Source organism: Physeter macrocephalus, chromosome 9 (genome assembly GCF_002837175.3).
Source record: "Physeter macrocephalus isolate SW-GA chromosome 9, ASM283717v5, whole genome shotgun sequence".
NCBI lineage: Eukaryota > Metazoa > Chordata > Mammalia > Artiodactyla > Physeteridae > Physeter > Physeter macrocephalus.
Window position 1 is genome coordinate 19,836,992 of NC_041222.1, and position 18,732 is coordinate 19,855,723.

Consider the following 18,732-nt stretch of genomic DNA (forward strand, 5'->3'; position numbering starts at 1 on the left):
CCATCATTGTTTGTGTTTTCCAGTTGTCTGTACAAACATTCAGCCCATAAAATCAGCCTGCTCTTTCTAGAAAATCCCTGTTGTCTGTGCCTAATGGATAATTGTGAAAGTACTTTTGAAATACTGATCTTTAATGAGTTCATGTACTTCACATTAAAATATATACGTAAATGTGTGTATATATGTGGGTGGGTGTTTACACATGTGTGTGCACATCTCTATACATATAACTTATTTACATAAGCTCCACTTTGGAGTGCTGTATGTTACCTTGATAACAAATATATGGCCAAAGGCTGAGTTCCTTGTGGGTGGGTTCTGTGTTTTATTCATTTCTGTTTCAAGAGTTTGGCACACAGGAAGTACTTAATAAAATGTTTAATTAAAAAAAAAATCACCTTCCTCCTCCGAATTCATGGTTTTAATGAATTGCTGAGCTGGCTGCCTCTCATGTACCTACAGTAATGATGCTCCTGAGGACGTGAGCACCCAGGAACTCTTGAGTGCTCTCACTGGAAAGCCTGGCTTCGGGACCCGATGTATGGAAGGAAACCCAATCCCGTGAGTGCCACTTGAGCTGTGAGCCCCTCCACGGCTGGCTTCTTGTGCTTGTCACCTGCTTTGATCTCTACACTGCTTTTATCATTTGTACGCCACATGGTGACTACCATCATTTGCCCTTTGAAACATTTTTTATTTTAAAAAAGTTAATATAGTGATTTAATCAGACCACCTAGGAACAAACATAACAGACTAGGAGACTCTTCTAGCATCTTGCCAGGCAAATGACTAAGACATTTATTTACTGCTTTAGAAATGAATATTTAATTGAAATAGTACTTTATACTGATCCCTTTTCTCCAGCTCCTATAGTACTTTATACTGATCCCTTTTCTCCAGCTCCTATACCTAAGTTCAGAGACAGGCTCCCATTATGTATAATTTGCAGTTCTGTTTATCAGCTTCTGCACTCTAAAAGCCTGAAAAGATGGCATAGTTTTTATAAAAATGGACATTTTCTTCTTTCAGAGTTGCATATTTTTATCATATTCTCCTTCAAAGTCCTTTTAAAAAATGTAGGCAGTGTATAAATAAATTCAGTGAAATAGCCACACGACTCTAAGTGTATATGGGAGGAAGGCATGGCCAGAGATCTTTGTGAGGTAAGACAATGAAGAGAAGTGAGGAGAGAGGACCCAGCGATGGTAGAGGCAGGTTCAAGTTTCCAGGCTCAGGTAGGTTGTTAACCACAGACTGAGGAATTACGGAGAGTGTGGGAAGTTATGGAAAGATTGGAGAAGGCCTAACTTGAATTCCAGGTTTTAAAGGGAAGATAGTGAGCCTGCAGGAGACAGACCAGTGAGCATACCACCTGTGTGTGCAAGGTTTTAGAACAGATTGCTAAATGGATAGCCATTATGTACTTGTTAGCTCTTATCAATTGAGTACTTACTGAACATTTGTTAGTACTTAATACTTGCTAAGTGGTAAATCCTGACAGTATCAGTTCCTAAAAAACAAGGTGACCAATGTGGAGACGGTCAGAGATTTCACAGGACTTTTGATGAGATTCCACTTGGAAGTTCTCTGTAGGCGAGGGAGGAGAGTGAGATGAGGTAATAACACAGGTAGGTGGATTCATCACATGCCAGCTCGACAGTATGGACTCATAGATGGATGCCAGCCAAGGAAGGATCTGTAGGAGCCAGGTCTGCACCGAGAGGTGCAGGCCTGACATCACAGGCTCGCAGCCTGGGGGCAGAGCACCCACTGACGTGTACCGGGGTCCGTCTGATGTAAGGGCCCCACTGTGGAGACTTATAGGTTTTTCAGAAAGTAGTGGAACTGACCTCAGCCAGTGATCTTGTGAAGGTTTTAGAGCGTGAGCTTCAGGACAGCACCATCTTAGTCTGACTTTTCCATTTAGTCCAGGTGCTTTAAAGAGAGAACTAGAGGGCAATCCACAAAACTGTACATTTGATAGAAGAATCATCTAAAGACTGTGGCTCTGCTTCAAACTGTAGAGTTTTGAAACTGGAAGGGATGTTAGAAATGCCTTGTTGAAATGTGACTTACTGAGACAAGTCATTTCATACTTTTGTTTCACTGGTGGAGAAAATAGGCCCTGAGAGGGCAGGTGACTTACTGATGGTATCACAGTAATTCAGAGCTCAAGTCAGACGTAAAGGCCTGTCTTTAGTTACCTGGGATGCTTGCAAACAATCTAGCTCTTCATGGGCCAACAACTGTCACCCCTATTCACTCCCCCAAATTCTCTACTCATTTTGAAACATAAAGTGAATCCTGACACTCTCCACCAGGTTTCAGCACATTGAGCATAAAATGCAGACTCCTTCCAGGCCTACGTCCTATGGCTCCTGCCCCCCTCCTCCTCATCTCCCATCACTCTCCCTCGTAGCTCATCACATTCCAGCCCCACTGCCTTCCTGCTGTTCCTTAAACGTAGAACACTCGGGACCTTTTCACCTGTGCTCTGTTGCTTCTGCTTGTAATATTTTTCCCCTGAATCCCTGCCTAGCTTGTTCTGTCCCAACATTTAGGTTTTGGCTGAAGTATATGACCTCTTCAGATGGTCCTTTGTCACCAGTCACTCTGCCTTTATTTTGCTTCACTTTTGGCTATCTAAGATCATATGATTTAATTGTTTGTTATCGAACTCTTTCCTGGGAACACAAACTCCATAAAGGCAGAGACTTTGTCTTCTCACCCCAAATTCTCAAATATGCAGGACAGTGTCTGGCACATAGTAGATGCTCAGTGAATGTTTGTTGAGTGAACACATGGGTGAGTGATTGAATGCCGGTGATTGGATTGACTTGAGTTCAGTATATGAGCGTTTAGGCCCTCTTTGTGTTCCATCATCCTTCACTGTAAATGAGTTTGTAGCTTACAAGTCTGTGGGGCGGATCAAATAACCAAGTGATGAGGGGATAGATGCATGTTTGCAGTTGTTATTGATTGGTCCTGTGCTCTGAGGCAATAGGAGAGGCCAGGCCCTCTTGGGTGATCCTACCTTTGACGTCCCTTTGCAGAGACATGCCCTGCTCGGTGGGGGAGGAGGAGTGGACCACCACCCCAGTCCCCCAGACCATCACAGACCTCTTCAGAAATGGGAACTGGACGATGGAGAACCCCTCCCCCACCTGCCAGTGTAGCAGCGACAAAATCAAGAAGATGCTGCCCGTGTGTCCCCTGGGGGCTGGGGGGCTGCCTCCTCCACAAGTGAGTCACTTTCAGGGTGTGACCGTTCAGGTGGGGTGCAGGGTGGGCTTGGGGAGGAGGAATGGGTGACCTGCCGTGTCAGGAGGGTCTCTTTCAGTCTTGATTCTTGTCATAGGGAAAAACATGTGAGTTTTGAGAGGAGGGGCCTTGGAGCACATTGTTCCTGTATCTGAGGGAGCTTAGCCTGCTTCTCTTTTGAAGTCAGCCTAGTTTCCTCACTGGTTCGAGGTACAAGCAGAATACAACACTCTGGATCAACGAGCTGCGGAAGGCACACAGTGGACTCTCCCCCAGTGCTGGTGTCACGGGACAGACTGTGACAAGCCCAGCTTCATCTCTGCCTCTGCCAGAGATGAGCTGGTGACCTTGGACAGGCCACTCTGAGTCCCTGGGCCTGTTTCCTCACCGCTGAATTAGGGAGGCTGGCCCATAAAACTTCTGTGGGTCTTACAACTCTGACAGCCTCTGAAACTCTGAGTGTGGGGAACAGTTCTGAGCCATTTTTTCTGAGAATGATTTCAGGAAGAGGCTTGCTTTTGATGTCTCTCTGCTGCCTTATCAGCATCCAGGTTGCAGGGTGAGGAGAAGGCATTTCAAATGGTGTTGAAAACTTAAAGCAGTCCTTCCTGATTACCTTTCTTTAAAATAAGAGCTCATCTCTTCCTCAGTATAACTCCAATGAACAAAAGAATTCACTAGGCATAGTCAATGGTGCTGCTCCCTAAAAACCTTTTGTAACCATAAAGAATGATACTTCACGGTCTATTCTGGTACTTCACAGTTGTTCAGCATAATTTGCTGGGGCTCTCCTTGGCTTGCCATAAGTGAACGGCCCTGCTGAGAGCGGAATGGACCAGACCTTGGTGGCGGGCTGCTGGCAGAGCCTGGACCCTGTGGGCAGAGTCTGGTCACACTGTGGTACATGTTTGAGGGACATGTGTCATTGTTGTCCTTGATTTGTTTTCTATTCCAATTCTGGTCCATAAAGACACATGCACTTGGTTTTTCTGTGATAACAGAGAAAACAGAACACTGCGGACATCCTTCAGAACCTGACGGGAAGAAACATTTCGGATTATCTGGTGAAGACATATGTGCAGATCATAGCCAAAAGGTCATTATTTACTAAACTTGGTGCCTGCTTAATCATTACTGATCAGAGGAAGTAAAAGCCAAAAAAAATAGTAGGTTGAGTAGTGGGGGGAACATCACATTTTGCCCTGATGTTGTCTTTTGGAAGTTTAGGATATTCTTTCAAACTAGAAAAGATGATGGGAAGTATTATGAACATTCAGCTTCAAGACTGAGGTTGCATGGTTCCAGGATGAAAATAAATCTGGATTCAAATTCTAATTCTGCTGCTTATTAGCGTTTTTGACCATGGGCAGCCGGTTATCCTATTAAAGCCTTAGGTTGTATAAAATGTGATAATAATGTTGCTCTTATTAGTTTGTCATGAGGATTAAATGAAACGATACATGTGAAGTACCTCTCATGGATGGAATGAATGATAATACATGGCATTATAAAGAGAGCCCTGGCCCAACTTAACGGCCTGTCTTGGCTGTGGAGCCTTGGAAGAGCCGTATAGCTTCCTGGGGCCTGGGATGGGAATCGTCCCTTTGTCCAGCATATCCGTGCCACAGATGCTACCTGCACACGACCTCTTGGTTATCAGATTGACTGTCACTGTATTACAGTACTTGTGTTCCTGTAACCCTTATTTTACATAATAGTGGCCCTATTGACCTTCAAAGAGATTAAGAGGAGACATAGGAAAAAACATAGTATATGTAGGGGTCAGTATTTTCCATGGTTTCAGGCATCCACTGGGGTTCTTGGAATGTATCCCCTCCAGATAAAGGGGGACTGCTGTATTTAGTTGATGCTCAGAAAATGTTCATTCTAGCTTCCTTCCTATCAGCTTGGTTAGTTGGGCCCCTAAGTTAGGAGTTCTAGTGACTTCTAATGACAAGGGTATGCTTGAATGACGGTTACTGTTGAGTTTCCAAGAAAGAGGCATAACCTCTCCATATGTCATCCATAATTGACCTATTATTTTGAATTTTAAGAAGTTTCTAGTTTGATCACCTCTGTTGGTTTTTGAGTTGTTTTTAATATAAGGCATGACCTTCATCTAAATAATAAGGTTTTAATATGGGGAGAAGAAAAGACGTGCTGATTAGGACTTTCCATTGGCAAGACCCTACAGCACCAGCCCAACCGTAGGGTTATTTCTGTCCCTTTGTTGTATCCTCAAGTAGATATTTACTCCTTTTGCATCGTCAGGAATAGTATCAATGTTTCTTTGGACTGATTTCTGGTTTCTTTGTCTTTGGCCTTCTGCAGCTTAAAGAACAAGATTTGGGTGAATGAGTTTAGGTAAGTTGACCTCGCTGTGCCTTCTTTTCATTTTCCTTGACTCCTAAAGTTCAGGAGGATGAATTTGATGCAGTTTCCTTGGATCCCGGGAAGTTGTTAGTTTAGGGATTGTTTTGCCGTTAGCATTTCTGCTCAGTGCCCAGCTGCCACTTCAGAGGCCTTTGGAATATTTAGCACACTGATATCCTTGAGGAGATTTAGAAGTTCCTTGTGGGTCTCTAGGGACTTGACGGTAAGCACGATGTTTTGATGGAAAACCTATTGGTAGTTAAACTTACCAAATCAAATTCCTAGGAGTCCTAGTGACTCAAGGACAATTTTTCATGTCTTTGGAATAACCAAGGAGGTCTTAGATGAAATAAGAGGCATCAAAACCATCTATGTTCATTGTATTTCAACTCATTTATCCCTCTGAGTTTTTTTTAAATAACAGTGTTTCTATTAGAAAATAAAACCAGAGTTCCATCAGGATAGCAAGAATCATTCTCTCCTCTGCTGCAGTCAGGCTGTCTCCGACCCACCCTCCACCTCCACCCCTGCCCATATCCCTCTAAGTTTTGAAGGAGCAGAAGGGACTGGGGAAGAAAAGAAGGAAGGATCCTTGAAGTCCATCAGCTCTCATGAGAAATGAGATACTTTACATGGCTGCCTCAAAACTTGGCTCTTTGTCCCTGCCTCCCATCTTCCTTCTTTGCCTTTTCTCCAAGAGCCAGGACTTACTGAGTAACTGAGCAGGGCGGATGCAGGACCTTTCGTGGTTCTCCTGCTATGGAAGAGCCACGGCCTGTCTCTAAACCCTTTCAGGCCTCTCTGGTCAGTGTCTTCACTGCTTATCCTGACTTCCCATCTGCTTGCCTGGAGACCCAAGTTCAGGCCTGAGCCACCAGGGGTGGGAGGAACATCTGTGAGATGAATGAGCATTCTTTCCTCAACATCTCAGATGTCTCACTCTATGTATAATCAGACCCAGGTCCCTCCCACTTGGGCAGGAGACAGAAGAGTTAAGAGATTACCAGAATCCATTAGAGGAGGCCAAGGTGAAACTTTCTCTGAGTCTTACTTGGGTCCTACTTTGAACAGGCAGTTCATCTAAATGAAGCATTACATACTTACGTGGTGTCTGCTGCTGAATGTTATTGGACCCCACACCGCCTGTGTTTTAATATTTTTTAAATTAATTTATTTATTTTTTATATTTATTTTTGGCTGTGTTGGGTCTTCGTTTCTGCGCGAGGGCTTTCTCCAGTTGCGGCGAGTGGGGGCCACTCCCCATCGCGGTACGCAGGCCTCTCACTATCTCGGCCTCTCCCGTTGCGGAGCTCGGGCTCCAGACGCGCAGGCTCAGTAGTTGTGGCTCACGGGCCCATCTGCTCCGCGGCATGTGGGATCTTCCCGGACCGGGGCATGAACCCGCGTCCCCCGCGTTGGCAGGCGGACTCCCAACCACTGCACCACCAGGGAAGCCCCCGCCTGTGTTTTAATATCAGGCTGTTCTTTTAGGTACGGTGGATTTTCCCTGGGGGCCAGTAATTCTCATTCACTTCCTCCGAGTAAAGAAGTTAATGATGCCATCAAGCAAATGAAGAAACACTTGAAGGTGGCCAAGGTACAGTATCCATCCCAAGACATGTCAGACAGAAAATGAGTTGCTAGTACATGGGAGTAGTTGGCAGGTAGATGATCACCTGGCAGCTTATTGTTTAAGACTTTCAAATACAAAGTCATCACTGGGCATTTAGTGATCTTGGGCCAGCCAAGACTGAGCTACTCAGTATGTTATTTACTATCTGAAAGTGCAGATCAAAAACAAATGCAGAGATTTTAAATCTCTCAATAACTTAAGCATAGCCAGTGTATAAATAAACTGGGCGTCAAACATACTTTTCTGAAACACTCTCTGGTTAAACAGGAAATGAATCATTTTCTTTAAGCTGGCAGCTAGTTTTAGTACCTAATAAGCATTCATTTCATTTATCTGTATCTCAAGTTCCCCATTTCTAAGTTTGAATTGAGGGGGTCAGATGATATGGCCTGTAGAGTCACAGACAGCAGGGATTGTCTTAGAGTCTGTATCTCTGCCCTTGAGGCACAGACCCCATGTCTGATGCATCTGTATATTGAGTGTAGTTCTGGGTCTTAGGAGGATGTCAAGGGAGCACGGTGAAGAATCCTGACCACCAGTTACAGCCAGACATCTACATCTTGGGACTTTGAGTCACAGGGTTTCCCTCTGGTTCCTTTAAGACCTGTGGCTCATGGCAGCAACACTGCTTTAGACTTCTGTCCCTTGTTTCTCAGGAGCCAGTTATTCAGTGGCTTCAAGGTTCATTTCAATGAACGATGCAGTGGCAGTGTTGCCCTTCACAAGGTTGTCCCATTGTCCACAGACTCCAGACTTCCTGTTGCCCTCCCCTGTGAACCATCCCACTGAGGCAGCTTTCTGTCATTCACAGGACAGTTCTGCAGATCGATTTCTCAGCAGCTTGGGAAGGTTCATGACAGGACTGGACACGAAAAATAACGTCAAGGTAAAGCCCTTTGTTCCAATAGCTTTTTTTTTTTTTTTTTCCTGGCCTCTCCTTGGTGCTTGAGGGATCTTAGTTACCCAACCAGGGATGACCCCGGTCCCAGGGCAGTGATAGCACCGAGTCCTAACCACTGGACCAGGGAATTCCCTCCAGTAGCTTTTTGATGAACAGTAATCCCTATGTTCCCCCGAAGTACTTTCAGCGCATGATAACATTGATTCATGACAGAAATATCTGTTATTAATTTTACTGATGAGGCTGTACAATATGATGATGAAGAGAACCTGCTTTGCCACCAGTCACACCAGGGGAACCACTATGAACTTGACCAAGTTACTTAACCTATTTAAGCCTCAGTTTCCTAATCTATAAAATGCAGGCAGTAATCGTGGCTACCTCAAAGCTATGCTGAGGGTTAAATGAGTTAAAGATAGCACAGTGCCTGGCCACACGGTCAGTGCTGGCCACACCCTGGCCGCTGTTACCTCTTTGCCATGTTCTCTGATCATGTTTTGTCTCGTAGTATGACTGGAATTTCTGGAGTGCACATGCATGTTTTGTGTGTGTGCACCTACCTCCGGGAGCAGGGTTTGGGAGCAGTACCTTGCACCTGGTATGTTTTATTTCAGGTGTGGTTCAACAACAAGGGCTGGCACGCCATCAGCTCTTTCTTGAATGTCATCAACAATGCCATTCTCCGGGCCAACCTGCAGAAGGGAGAGAACCCTAGCCAGTATGGGATTACTGCCTTCAATCACCCCCTGAACCTCACCAAGCAGCAGCTCTCGGAAGTGGCTCTGTAAGTATCACTGTGTCGGAGTCGGGAGAGGGAGAGGGTGTTTGGGGGAATCACGGAGCAGGGGAAGGAAGTATGAAGCTGGTTGTAGAGTAACAGCTGGGGAAACAGGTTCATTATGGTGTGTTTGGGTTGGTCCAGGTTCTGGACAGGAAATGATCAGTTTATGAATTGGCTGGGCAGGGATTAAACTGCAGAAGATACATGACTCTGATATATTAAAGCCATTATTACATTTAGTGAATTCACATAAAGTAAGTTAAATTGTTAATATAATTCTAAAATATTTTAACTCACCCTTAATACAATGTTTAATAAAAAAATCAGTTTCATTTGTTTTGAAATCACTATTTTTAAACTTGGCGAAACATGCTGTTGTCAGCTTGTGTTTAATTCCTTGAGAGTGTGTGTGTGTGTGTGTGTGTGTCTGTGTGAGTGTGAAGTTAAAACCAGTATAATCTAGTTCAGAGTGTAGAGCCTTTGAAATCATAGAGATCTGGGTTTGAATCTTGTTTCTAAACTTTCCAGATGTATGGTATTAAGTGAGGCAATTCATGTAAATTGCCAAGTCCGGCCTTCAACACATGGTTGATATTCAACACACGTTAGGTTCCTTTTCTGTATGTGGAGCATGGCACAGTTATTACTTCTGCTTCACTCATATAGAATATCAATATATGTCACTAGTATCTTTATACCAAGCTTATATAACATTTATGCAGAGAAACAGTTGATATTATACCCCATTTAATGGACTTATAAGACTATTCTTATAATAAGGATCTGATGGAATTTTTGTACATGTTAGGTTGATATGCCACGAGCTTTTGTTGTCAAACTTATTTACAGCCAGAAATTGTTGTTTGAATAGTTTCACACTAATATTTCTGCTTTATTAAGTTTTCAAGCTACACTACTCCCTTATGTGTGAAAATTTACAACTTGTTGCTCATAGAAGGTCAAGAATAGTGGAACAAAGTGAATGCCGTTAGGCCACTCTCAGACTTCCTTTAATAGTTTCATTTTGGCAGTAGACCCTTTTGACCTCAGTAGAATCAGTTTTGCATTTGAATTATCGAGTTGTTTTTTTTTTTTTTCTTGAAAATAATCATCTTTAACCCTGAATAAAATATATGTGGTGAAGGGATTTTTTTCCCCTGGGCTATGCTTCAAATATTTGTGTGTGTATGTGTCCCTGATTGAGTCCTCAGCTGCACTGTCTGTCTTTTTCAGGATGACCACATCAGTGGACGTCCTCGTGTCCATCTGTGTCATCTTTGCGATGTCCTTCGTCCCAGCCAGCTTTGTCGTGTTCCTGATCCAGGAGCGGGTCAGCAAAGCAAAGCACCTGCAGTTCATCAGCGGAGTGAAGCCTGTCATCTACTGGCTCTCCAATTTTGTCTGGGACATGGTAAGAATGCCGGTCTGCTGCTGCTATATAAACCTCCATCAGGGCTCTGGATTGGATGGATGAAAGAGCTCCTGGCCATCAGCAGGAGATGTTCTAGCTAGTCCAAAGATGAACAAAAGAGGAAAAGGCAGGCGCAGTTGTACACTTTCCTGTGACCAAACACAGCCTTAAGCCCAGGGCTGATCTCACACCAGAGGAAATCTGTCCACGTGGACTGCAGTTCATACTACCACCACCTCATTCCCTAAGTGACAACTTTTCAAATAAACTGAGGTGGAAGACTTAGTCAGAACTCAAAGCCAGTGCCTCTGACTTGTCTGATAGAGCTTTAACCTCCGGAGTCAGGGTGTTCTTTGTCTTTTTAGGAACTCAATCTGTCATTTGAAAACTTTATATGTTTTACTGGAAGCTTATCCATCCATTGCAAATCTGTTTTCATGCCAGCTGTGATATATTGCTTCTATTTGGACCCATATGGAGGACTTCAAAGAATTCTGAAGTTCTAATTTTTATAAAGTGGAGTTGCAATGTATCTCCCTATGAGGTCCATTAATTTGTAGGCCACACAGAGGAAATTTAATTCTTCTCCCACTGGACAGCCCCTCAGATATTTGAAGACACCTGTCATTTATCCTGTCTTCCCCAAATAAGATGATATATGAGAACATACTTTGTAATCTCTAAATCACTGTACACATGTGAGTGATGATGATGATGTCTGTGTTGATTATAGCAAGCCTCTCAGACTTGTCATTGTTCTGACCTGATTGCCTCTCTGTGGCCATGCTCCATATTGTTAATGAGCCGTTTGAAAAGCAAAGCCCAGAATTAACCTTATATTCAGGCTGTGGTCTGAATGTTTATGAGTCTAGAGGAAGTTGATCTTTATCCCATATTCCTATTACTCAGCCCAAGGGTATTTCACGCTGGAAGCAGCACTGTCTTGTTGGCAACTTGGCACTGAACTATTTCACAGGTATTGTTTATGGGGTCTCTTTCACTGTATACTAATGCAATTGACTTTTTTGAACCTTTATATTTATATACAAATCTAAAACTTGATATATATATATCAAACTTTATATATAGCTTTGTATGTAAATATAAAGGTTGTTAAATACATATATAAAATTTTATATTTATCCCCATTAAACTGAATTTTATGTAGTGTCCATTTGTTTTGGTTTTATGTTGATCCAGTAATTGCTTTATTGAGTAAGCACATACATACTGACTGCTCACTACGTGTCTGACTCTGCCAGGCATTGCAGATTCAGAGATGAAAAGATCAAGTCCCTGACTCAGGAATACCACTTATCTTCCTATGTATTATCTGTCCCTCACTGCTTTAGAACCTCTGAAATTTGCTATAAGCATGTCTTCATCTCTTGTTTGAAAAGCACATTTGAGTAAGATGGGACTGAGATGGAGAGCCCTGTGGTCTGAAGCTACAAATACTTCTAACAGCTGACAAGCCCACTACCACCTCCCTGCCTCTGCTCTGCTTTGCCAGCTATGAATTTCCATAACTGTCCTGTGGTCAAGTCTTTATTTCTGCATTTTAATACTTGAGACACTGTCAGGACAGACTTTAAAATTAGTCTCAGTGTGATGAAACAGTTCTGACATTCATGTTATGAGCGCTTACCTCATAAATAGATCACAAGTGAGCTTGAACTTGGGCAGACTATAATACAGCATTAATGATGAAACAGACCCAGTCGTCTTTGGGAAGAATAACGGCAGCTGACTTGCTCCCTGTGAAATTGAAATTACTCTGACTGGGATCCCATTGTTCAGTAAGTTTACTGAGCGTGACACCTTGGCTTCTCTGTTGGAAAGACAGAAAGGACGTGCAGTTTATAAAATCAGCCGGGGGTAAAAGGCTTGTCAACACGTATTGTCCAGTATTTTGATTAATAGTTCTTGTGGCTTCACTAAATTAATTCAGAGTTCTTCTTCAATATGTTTATCTGCCCTTTCTTGTCCGATGATGATGAAGACTTGAGACGTGTTGTATCTTTGGCTTAGGGGTGACCTTGATTTCCTCATTTCACTTTTAGTGCAACTATGTGGTTCCTGCGACGCTGGTCATTCTCATCTTCATCTGCTTCCAGCAGAAGTCCTATGTGTCCTCCACCAACCTGCCTGTGCTAGCCCTTCTACTGTTGCTGTACGGGTAAGGCACCTCTGGATGGGGCATGTGGTATCCAATGTCAGGGGGAAGGCAGGGGACACCCAGTGGACATGTGTCTTTGTGCCTCACCAGGTGGTCCATCACACCTCTCATGTACCCAGCCTCCTTCGTGTTCAAGATCCCCAGCACAGCCTACGTGGTCCTCACCAGTGTGAACCTCTTCATCGGCATCAATGGTAGCGTGGCCACTTTTGTGCTGGAGCTCTTCACCAACAATGTGAGTTCCGGGATGAGCATAGTGTTTAGTCATGATCTTCTTCTGCTTGCCTGTGGTGTTGACACCATGGACCACTCTGTCCTTTTGCAGAGTCTGTCTGTCTTTCCTGGGTTTGCATACCATCTCTCGCTTATCCTTTTCCTTATATGTCTCTGATCACATTTTTCTGTTTCCTTTGACAAGTTCTCGTATACTCCTTTCTGTTTAAATGTTGCTTTCCCCAGTACTCAGTTCTCTGGCATCTTGTTTCCCACTTTAGATGCTCTCTCTGGGTGATGGCATTCATGCTGGAAGATTTCACCACCACCTCTCAGTGCCTCATGTTGTTCTCTCTCACATCCATGCATACCTTTAGCCCCGACTCTCCTTTGGAACTCTATTCTCATGTTCTCTCTTGCCCAGTGGATGGCTCCATTTAGATTAACTGAAGGACACCCCAGACTGGGCATGTCCTAAATCATCTTCCCCTCAGAATCCAGTATTTCGCTTGCCATTCCTGTCATGCTGGATGGCATTACCATCCACCCAGTCACCCCAGCTGGGGCAATATTAGAGCCATTTTATATGCTTTGCTTTTGCTTATTTCCCACATTCAGTTGGTTACCTTGCCAGTTCCTCCCATTACAGATCTCTTAAACAAGGTTCCTTGTCCATTCTTGTTGTCATTGCCTTCATCCAGACATCTTAACTTAGCCCACAAAGCCTTTCAGAGGTGTACAGCCCTTCCTTGACAGTTCCCACCACACCCTTTCCCAAGACACGGTAAGCTTTGGCTGAGTGGTCCCTTCAACCCTCCATACTCCTGTAGGCCTGGTTCAAGATCCCCAGCACAGCCGACGTGGTCCTTACTAGCGTGAACCTCTTCATGGGCGTCAATGGCAGTGTGGCACTTTGGCGCTGGAGCTCTTCACCAACAGTGTGAGATACTACACAATTCTGTGACTCCTCTGTCATGGAATCGGGTAGTATCTCACCAACCCTTCATGACTGAGCTTGAATGTGAAGCTTTCCTTACCTGCCTTATGGGAGGTGCTCTCTCTTCTCTGTGCTCCCAAAGCCCACACACAGTTCATGCCTCCAGTACAACACATCCAATTATGTAGTAATTTCCTGTTTCCATGTTTCTTTTCCTCAGAGTAGAGACTAGACTGTTTCTTACTAATCTCTGCCTCTCCTGTGCCCTGCCACAGTGCATCCAGCACATAGCAGCTTACTCAGTTGTTGGGTATTTGGCCACTGCTGGATTGATGTATTCGAGAAGAATTTTTTAAACTCCGACAAAATCCTGAAACTGAAGTATTGACCAGACATGAGCAATTTGCTTTTAAAATGCTAAGCAAATATTTTATGATGGATTAGCTTCTGATTAAATATAATCATGTTTCTAAACTTTGCTCATATTTCTCCCATACTCATAGCATTATTCCAAATTTTCTAAAGAGCAAAATTTTATTACATTATATATCATCCTCTATGGCTACTGCTATCTATTGGTATCTGAATTTAAAGATTCAGTTTGACCTCAGGGAATCAAATTTTTTTTTCACTTCCATATTTTAGACTTTGGTAAATTTTTAGCCTGAATCACGAAAGACAGTCTCTCTCTGTCTTATTTTTTTAGAAGCTGAATAACATCAATGATATCCTGAAGTCGGTGTTCTTGATCTTCCCACATTTTTGCCTGGGACGGGGGCTCATTGACATGGTGAAAAACCAGGCAATGGCTGATGCCTTGGAAAGGTTTGGTGAGTGACAGTAGTGGCTGTAGGATGTTTTAATAGAGATGGCAGTTTGCATGGGCCTTGGTACTTTGGCCTTTGTTTTGGAAAGAGGGTGGTGACTGGGCACAGGACTTCACTGACAGGGCTCATGTCAGTACAGCTGGTTGTGGCATGGGTCTTGTGACACAACCATTTGTCTGAAAGATGAGACAGTAATTTTGGAGGTGAGGAAAATATTGGCTTAAGCTTGGACCCAGTGCCTGATACCACCGGTGGGGTTTGCCAGAGTCATTGGAAAAGATAAACCACAGCTTTGAGAATTAGATACAGGCCAGAGAATCAGAAGGAAAGATGCAAACTCTGGCTCTATTGGGAAAATCATGGACCTGCAGATGGGATCATATATTACCTTTTACACAGTCTATAAAAAGGTAATTTACTGCAGCCCTTTCTACATTTAGAGTCTTTAAATTTATTTCTCCTGTGGCCACATTACTATTCTTTATTGACTGGCTCATATAGTTAGATGGGCCATGTTTTTTAATGGGCATAGAAGAGGGACTTGTTTTAAACTTGGAGGTACAAGGAGATATATAAGGATTTTTAGGAATATTTACATAAAACCAGATGAGTTGAGTCACCAGGTTACATTATATGCTATTGAAAGGGGCATCTTTTAAACGTGCTTTTTAATCTTTCTTAGTGAAGCTTATAATTTGTTAAAATACTGACCCTAAAAATTACCCTGGATTGTTTGCCTTTTTACAAAGGATTTTTGGCATGTCTCATTAAAATGGAAACATTAGGGACTTCCCTGGTGGTGCAGTGGTTAAGAATCCGCCTGCCAATGTAGGGGACACGGGTTCGATCCCTGGTCCAGGAAGATCCCACATGCTGTGGGGCAACTAAGCCTGGGCGCCACAACTACTGAGCCTGCGCTCCAGAGCCCACGAGCCACAACTACTGAGTCCGCGTGCTGCAACTACTGAAGCCCACGCACCTAGAGCACATGCTCCGCAACGAGAAGCCACCACAATGAGAAGCCCGTGCACTGCAACAAAGAGTAGCCCCTGTTCGCCGCAACTAGAGATAGCCTGTGCACAGCAATGAAGACCCAACGCAGCCAAAAATAATAATAATAATAAATAAGTAAATAAATAAATAAATCTTTTAAAGAACATGGAAACATTATATTTCTTAGATGAAGTTACAGTTCAAATACATGTTATCTCTGAAATTCTGATTGATACTGTTTCACAATATGTTTCCCCAAAACCTTACCCTAAATCAGATTTGGAAAGTGGTGACTCCCTTGTTTTTTCCTCCTGGCCACGGGCCATAAACATTGGTATTTCTAGGAATGTAGGCCTGAATTTGAGGAAGGGCCATGGTCTCTGGTGCCTCCATTCTGACTGGATCTCTGCCTTGTGTCTACCAGGGGAGAATCGCTTTGTCTCGCCACTGTCTTGGGACTTGGTGGGACGAAACCTCTTCGCCATGGCTGTGGAAGGGGTGGTGTTCTTCCTCATCACTGTGTTGATCCAGTACCGATTCTTCATCAGGCCCAGGTGAGCTTTCTCTCAGAACTCACAGAGCACCTGGTTGATGGTCACGGAGGAGGAACACAGGGAAACATTCGCCGGTGGTGGTTGGATTGACTTGAACTCAAAGCAGATAATCAAACTGATTTTCCTAATGTGGGCATCTCCTGGCCCCCAACACTGCCGACAACTCTGGAATGTGGATTTTACAGGAGTCCTTTAGAAACTGGGTCTTTGACTTAGAAAATAACTTGAAGAGTTGATTTGGTTTTTTTTCTTAATTTTTTCCCCCAAGACCTGTAAAGGCAAAGCTTTCTCCTCTGAATGATGAGGATGAAGATGTGAGGAGGGAGAGACAGAGAATTCTTGATGGTGGAGGACAGAATGACATCTTGGAAGTCAAGGAGCTGACTAAGGTGAGGCAATGAGGACAGGCTATAACAACTTGTCTTCAATTTTTTCAGCTTTATATGTTGGAAACTAGCATTTTGCTGACTCAATAAAAAGAGCATGCTTCCTAAAATGTGCATCTATACCAAGTTTCTGTCAATTTAATTTTATTTAAAATACACCATGGGGACTTCTTAATTAAAGAAATCCTACTGAAAATAATTATACTGTGAATTCTCATTCTTGAGTATATTTGTTTTTCACACTTACATTTATGCATTAGTTATTAAAACATCTAATATTGTGTATCGAGGCAAAGCTAAAGTTGATAGAATAATGATTGATTTTGAGTTTCATGGTCCAAAAAGATGGTAAATCTCCATTGCTTAAGAAGAGGGTCTGTTTCAGCCCTTTCTAGGTGCCAGAATCCCAACAAATTCACTTTTTGGTAATCTGTTCTATATTTGCAATGTTTTGATAACAAATTATTACCCTGTAAAATTTAGTTTTAAAAATATCTACAATGTCTTTACATATTAGATGAAAATTATATAGATATTAATGACCAATATGTTTTTTAAAAGTCTGACATTAGATTAAAAAATAAAAAGAAACTCACTTGTATTTTGAGCTTCAGGGTCATTCAGAAGCCAGTTGCCACAGAGACAAACCAAGGCTTTAGCACATCACATGTGTGACTTAGTCTTATCGATGAGTCTTATTTTGTGGTGTGTTTAGGTCATAATTCCCTCTTCCACAGTTGCCTGGGACAGCTGTGAGTCACTGCAGCTCATGAATTTTTGCATTTTGTTTGTTGCAGGTATATAGAAGGAAGAGGAAACCTGCCGTCGACAGGATTTGCGTTGGCATTCCTCCTGGTGAGGTAAAGACACTTTGTCTACCTTGTGTTTGCCTGTTTGCCCCTATTAATTCAGACCGTCGCTACTGCAATCAAACAATAATGTCTGTAAGGGGTTAAAAGTGGTTTTAAAAGGCTTCTCCATTTATATCTGTGTGGAGCAGTCAGTACTTGAAAGGATGGGGGCCCCATATAGCAATAATTTTGGATAATCTCAGACAGTGTAAGAAAAGTATGCACATCCAAAAAGTGATTTTGTGATCCATTCCAGGTGATAATGAAATTCAAATAGATTTTAAAAGATAGATTTTCTCCTTTCTTGTTTATGTGTGTATTCTTGTATGCCCTTTAGCCAGATTAGATGGTGAAATTTGACTTGTTTTTCATTACTGTTTTTCACACATTAACTTTGGCCTTAACCTGATGACTCAAATAATATTTACAAATACACCCACACTTTAAATGGTTTCATTATAAAACATATGTTTAAATATCTCTATGATTTCTTAAAACCAAGAAAATAGTTGACTCTTCATTAAGAATGATGTTTTAGGATCATGTTACATGAGAATGAAGCTGAGGTGACTATTTTATAAGGGTCATTTATATTCAGATTTTTAGTAGTTTACTTATACAACTTACCCAATCTTTTTCAGTGCTTTGGACTTCTAGGTGTCAATGGGGCTGGGAAATCATCAACTTTCAAGATGTTAACGGGAGATACCACTGTTACCAGAGGAGATGCTTTTCTTAACAAAAATAGGTGAGAAAAGAAGTCTGTGTTTTGCCACAAAGACTTTTTTTAAACTTTATTTAAATGAATATGTTGTTATTTTTCTGATTATAACAGTACTGTGTAGTTTCTAGTAAACTGTAAAGAAGAAAATAAAAGTCATCCATAATCCCAGTACCTAGAGATAACTACTATATATTTACATTTCATTTTCGTCTCACTCTGTTTTTTTTTTTTTTTTTTTTTTTTTTTTTTTTGTGGTATGCGGGCCTCCCTCTGCTGTGGCCTCTCCCGTTGCGGAGCACAGGCTCCGGACGCGCAGGCTCAGCGGCCATGGCTCACGGGCCCAGCCGCTCCGCGGCATGTGGGATCCTCCCAGACCGGGGCGCGAACCCGGTTCCCCTGCATCGGCAGGCGGGCGCGCAACCACTGCGCCACCAGGGAAGCCCTCACTCTGTTTTTTTTTTTAACAGCTTTATTCAGGTATGATTTACATGCCGTACAATTTACTTGTTTTAAGAGTACAACAAATGACTTTTAGGCAATTTACAGAATTGTGCAACCATTATCACAATACAATTTTAGAACATTCCCATCACCCCAAATCTCTCTACTTTATATACACATATAAATATATATATATTTTATTATATATTATATATAATATATATAATATATATAATATAATATATATACCTATATATATATCTATAA

The 18,732-nt window shown here is 42.5% G+C and overlaps 1 protein-coding gene across 9 annotated transcripts in view; it reads left to right on the forward strand.

Annotated features, from left to right (window-relative positions):
- Positions 1-18,732, forward strand: part of ABCA1 (ATP binding cassette subfamily A member 1) — a 145,021-nt gene that overhangs the window by 113,531 nt on the left and 12,758 nt on the right. For 8 of the 9 annotated variants that reach the window (XR_003681173.2, XM_028493734.2, XM_028493736.2 and 5 more), the window contains 15 exons: positions 463-561; positions 3,054-3,243; positions 4,263-4,357; positions 5,593-5,625; positions 7,126-7,231; positions 8,079-8,153; positions 8,783-8,952; positions 10,183-10,360; positions 12,424-12,539; positions 12,630-12,774; positions 14,396-14,519; positions 15,934-16,063; positions 16,332-16,452; positions 17,247-17,309; positions 17,942-18,048. Coding sequence is in view for 8 of the 9 variants with exons in the window: in XM_028493734.2 (XP_028349535.1) it covers positions 463-561; positions 3,054-3,243; positions 4,263-4,357; positions 5,593-5,625; positions 7,126-7,231; positions 8,079-8,153; positions 8,783-8,952; positions 10,183-10,360; positions 12,424-12,539; positions 12,630-12,774; positions 14,396-14,519; positions 15,934-16,063; positions 16,332-16,452; positions 17,247-17,309; positions 17,942-18,048 (1,752 nt within the window). In the remaining variant the exon portion in view is untranslated. Of the gene's footprint in view, positions 1-462; positions 562-3,053; positions 3,244-4,262; positions 4,358-5,592; positions 5,626-7,125; positions 7,232-8,078; positions 8,154-8,782; positions 8,953-10,182; positions 10,361-12,423; positions 12,540-12,629; positions 12,775-14,395; positions 14,520-15,933; positions 16,064-16,331; positions 16,453-17,246; positions 17,310-17,941; positions 18,049-18,732 lie in introns of those variants that run through there. The other variant, XM_028493741.2, reaches the window with a different exon arrangement.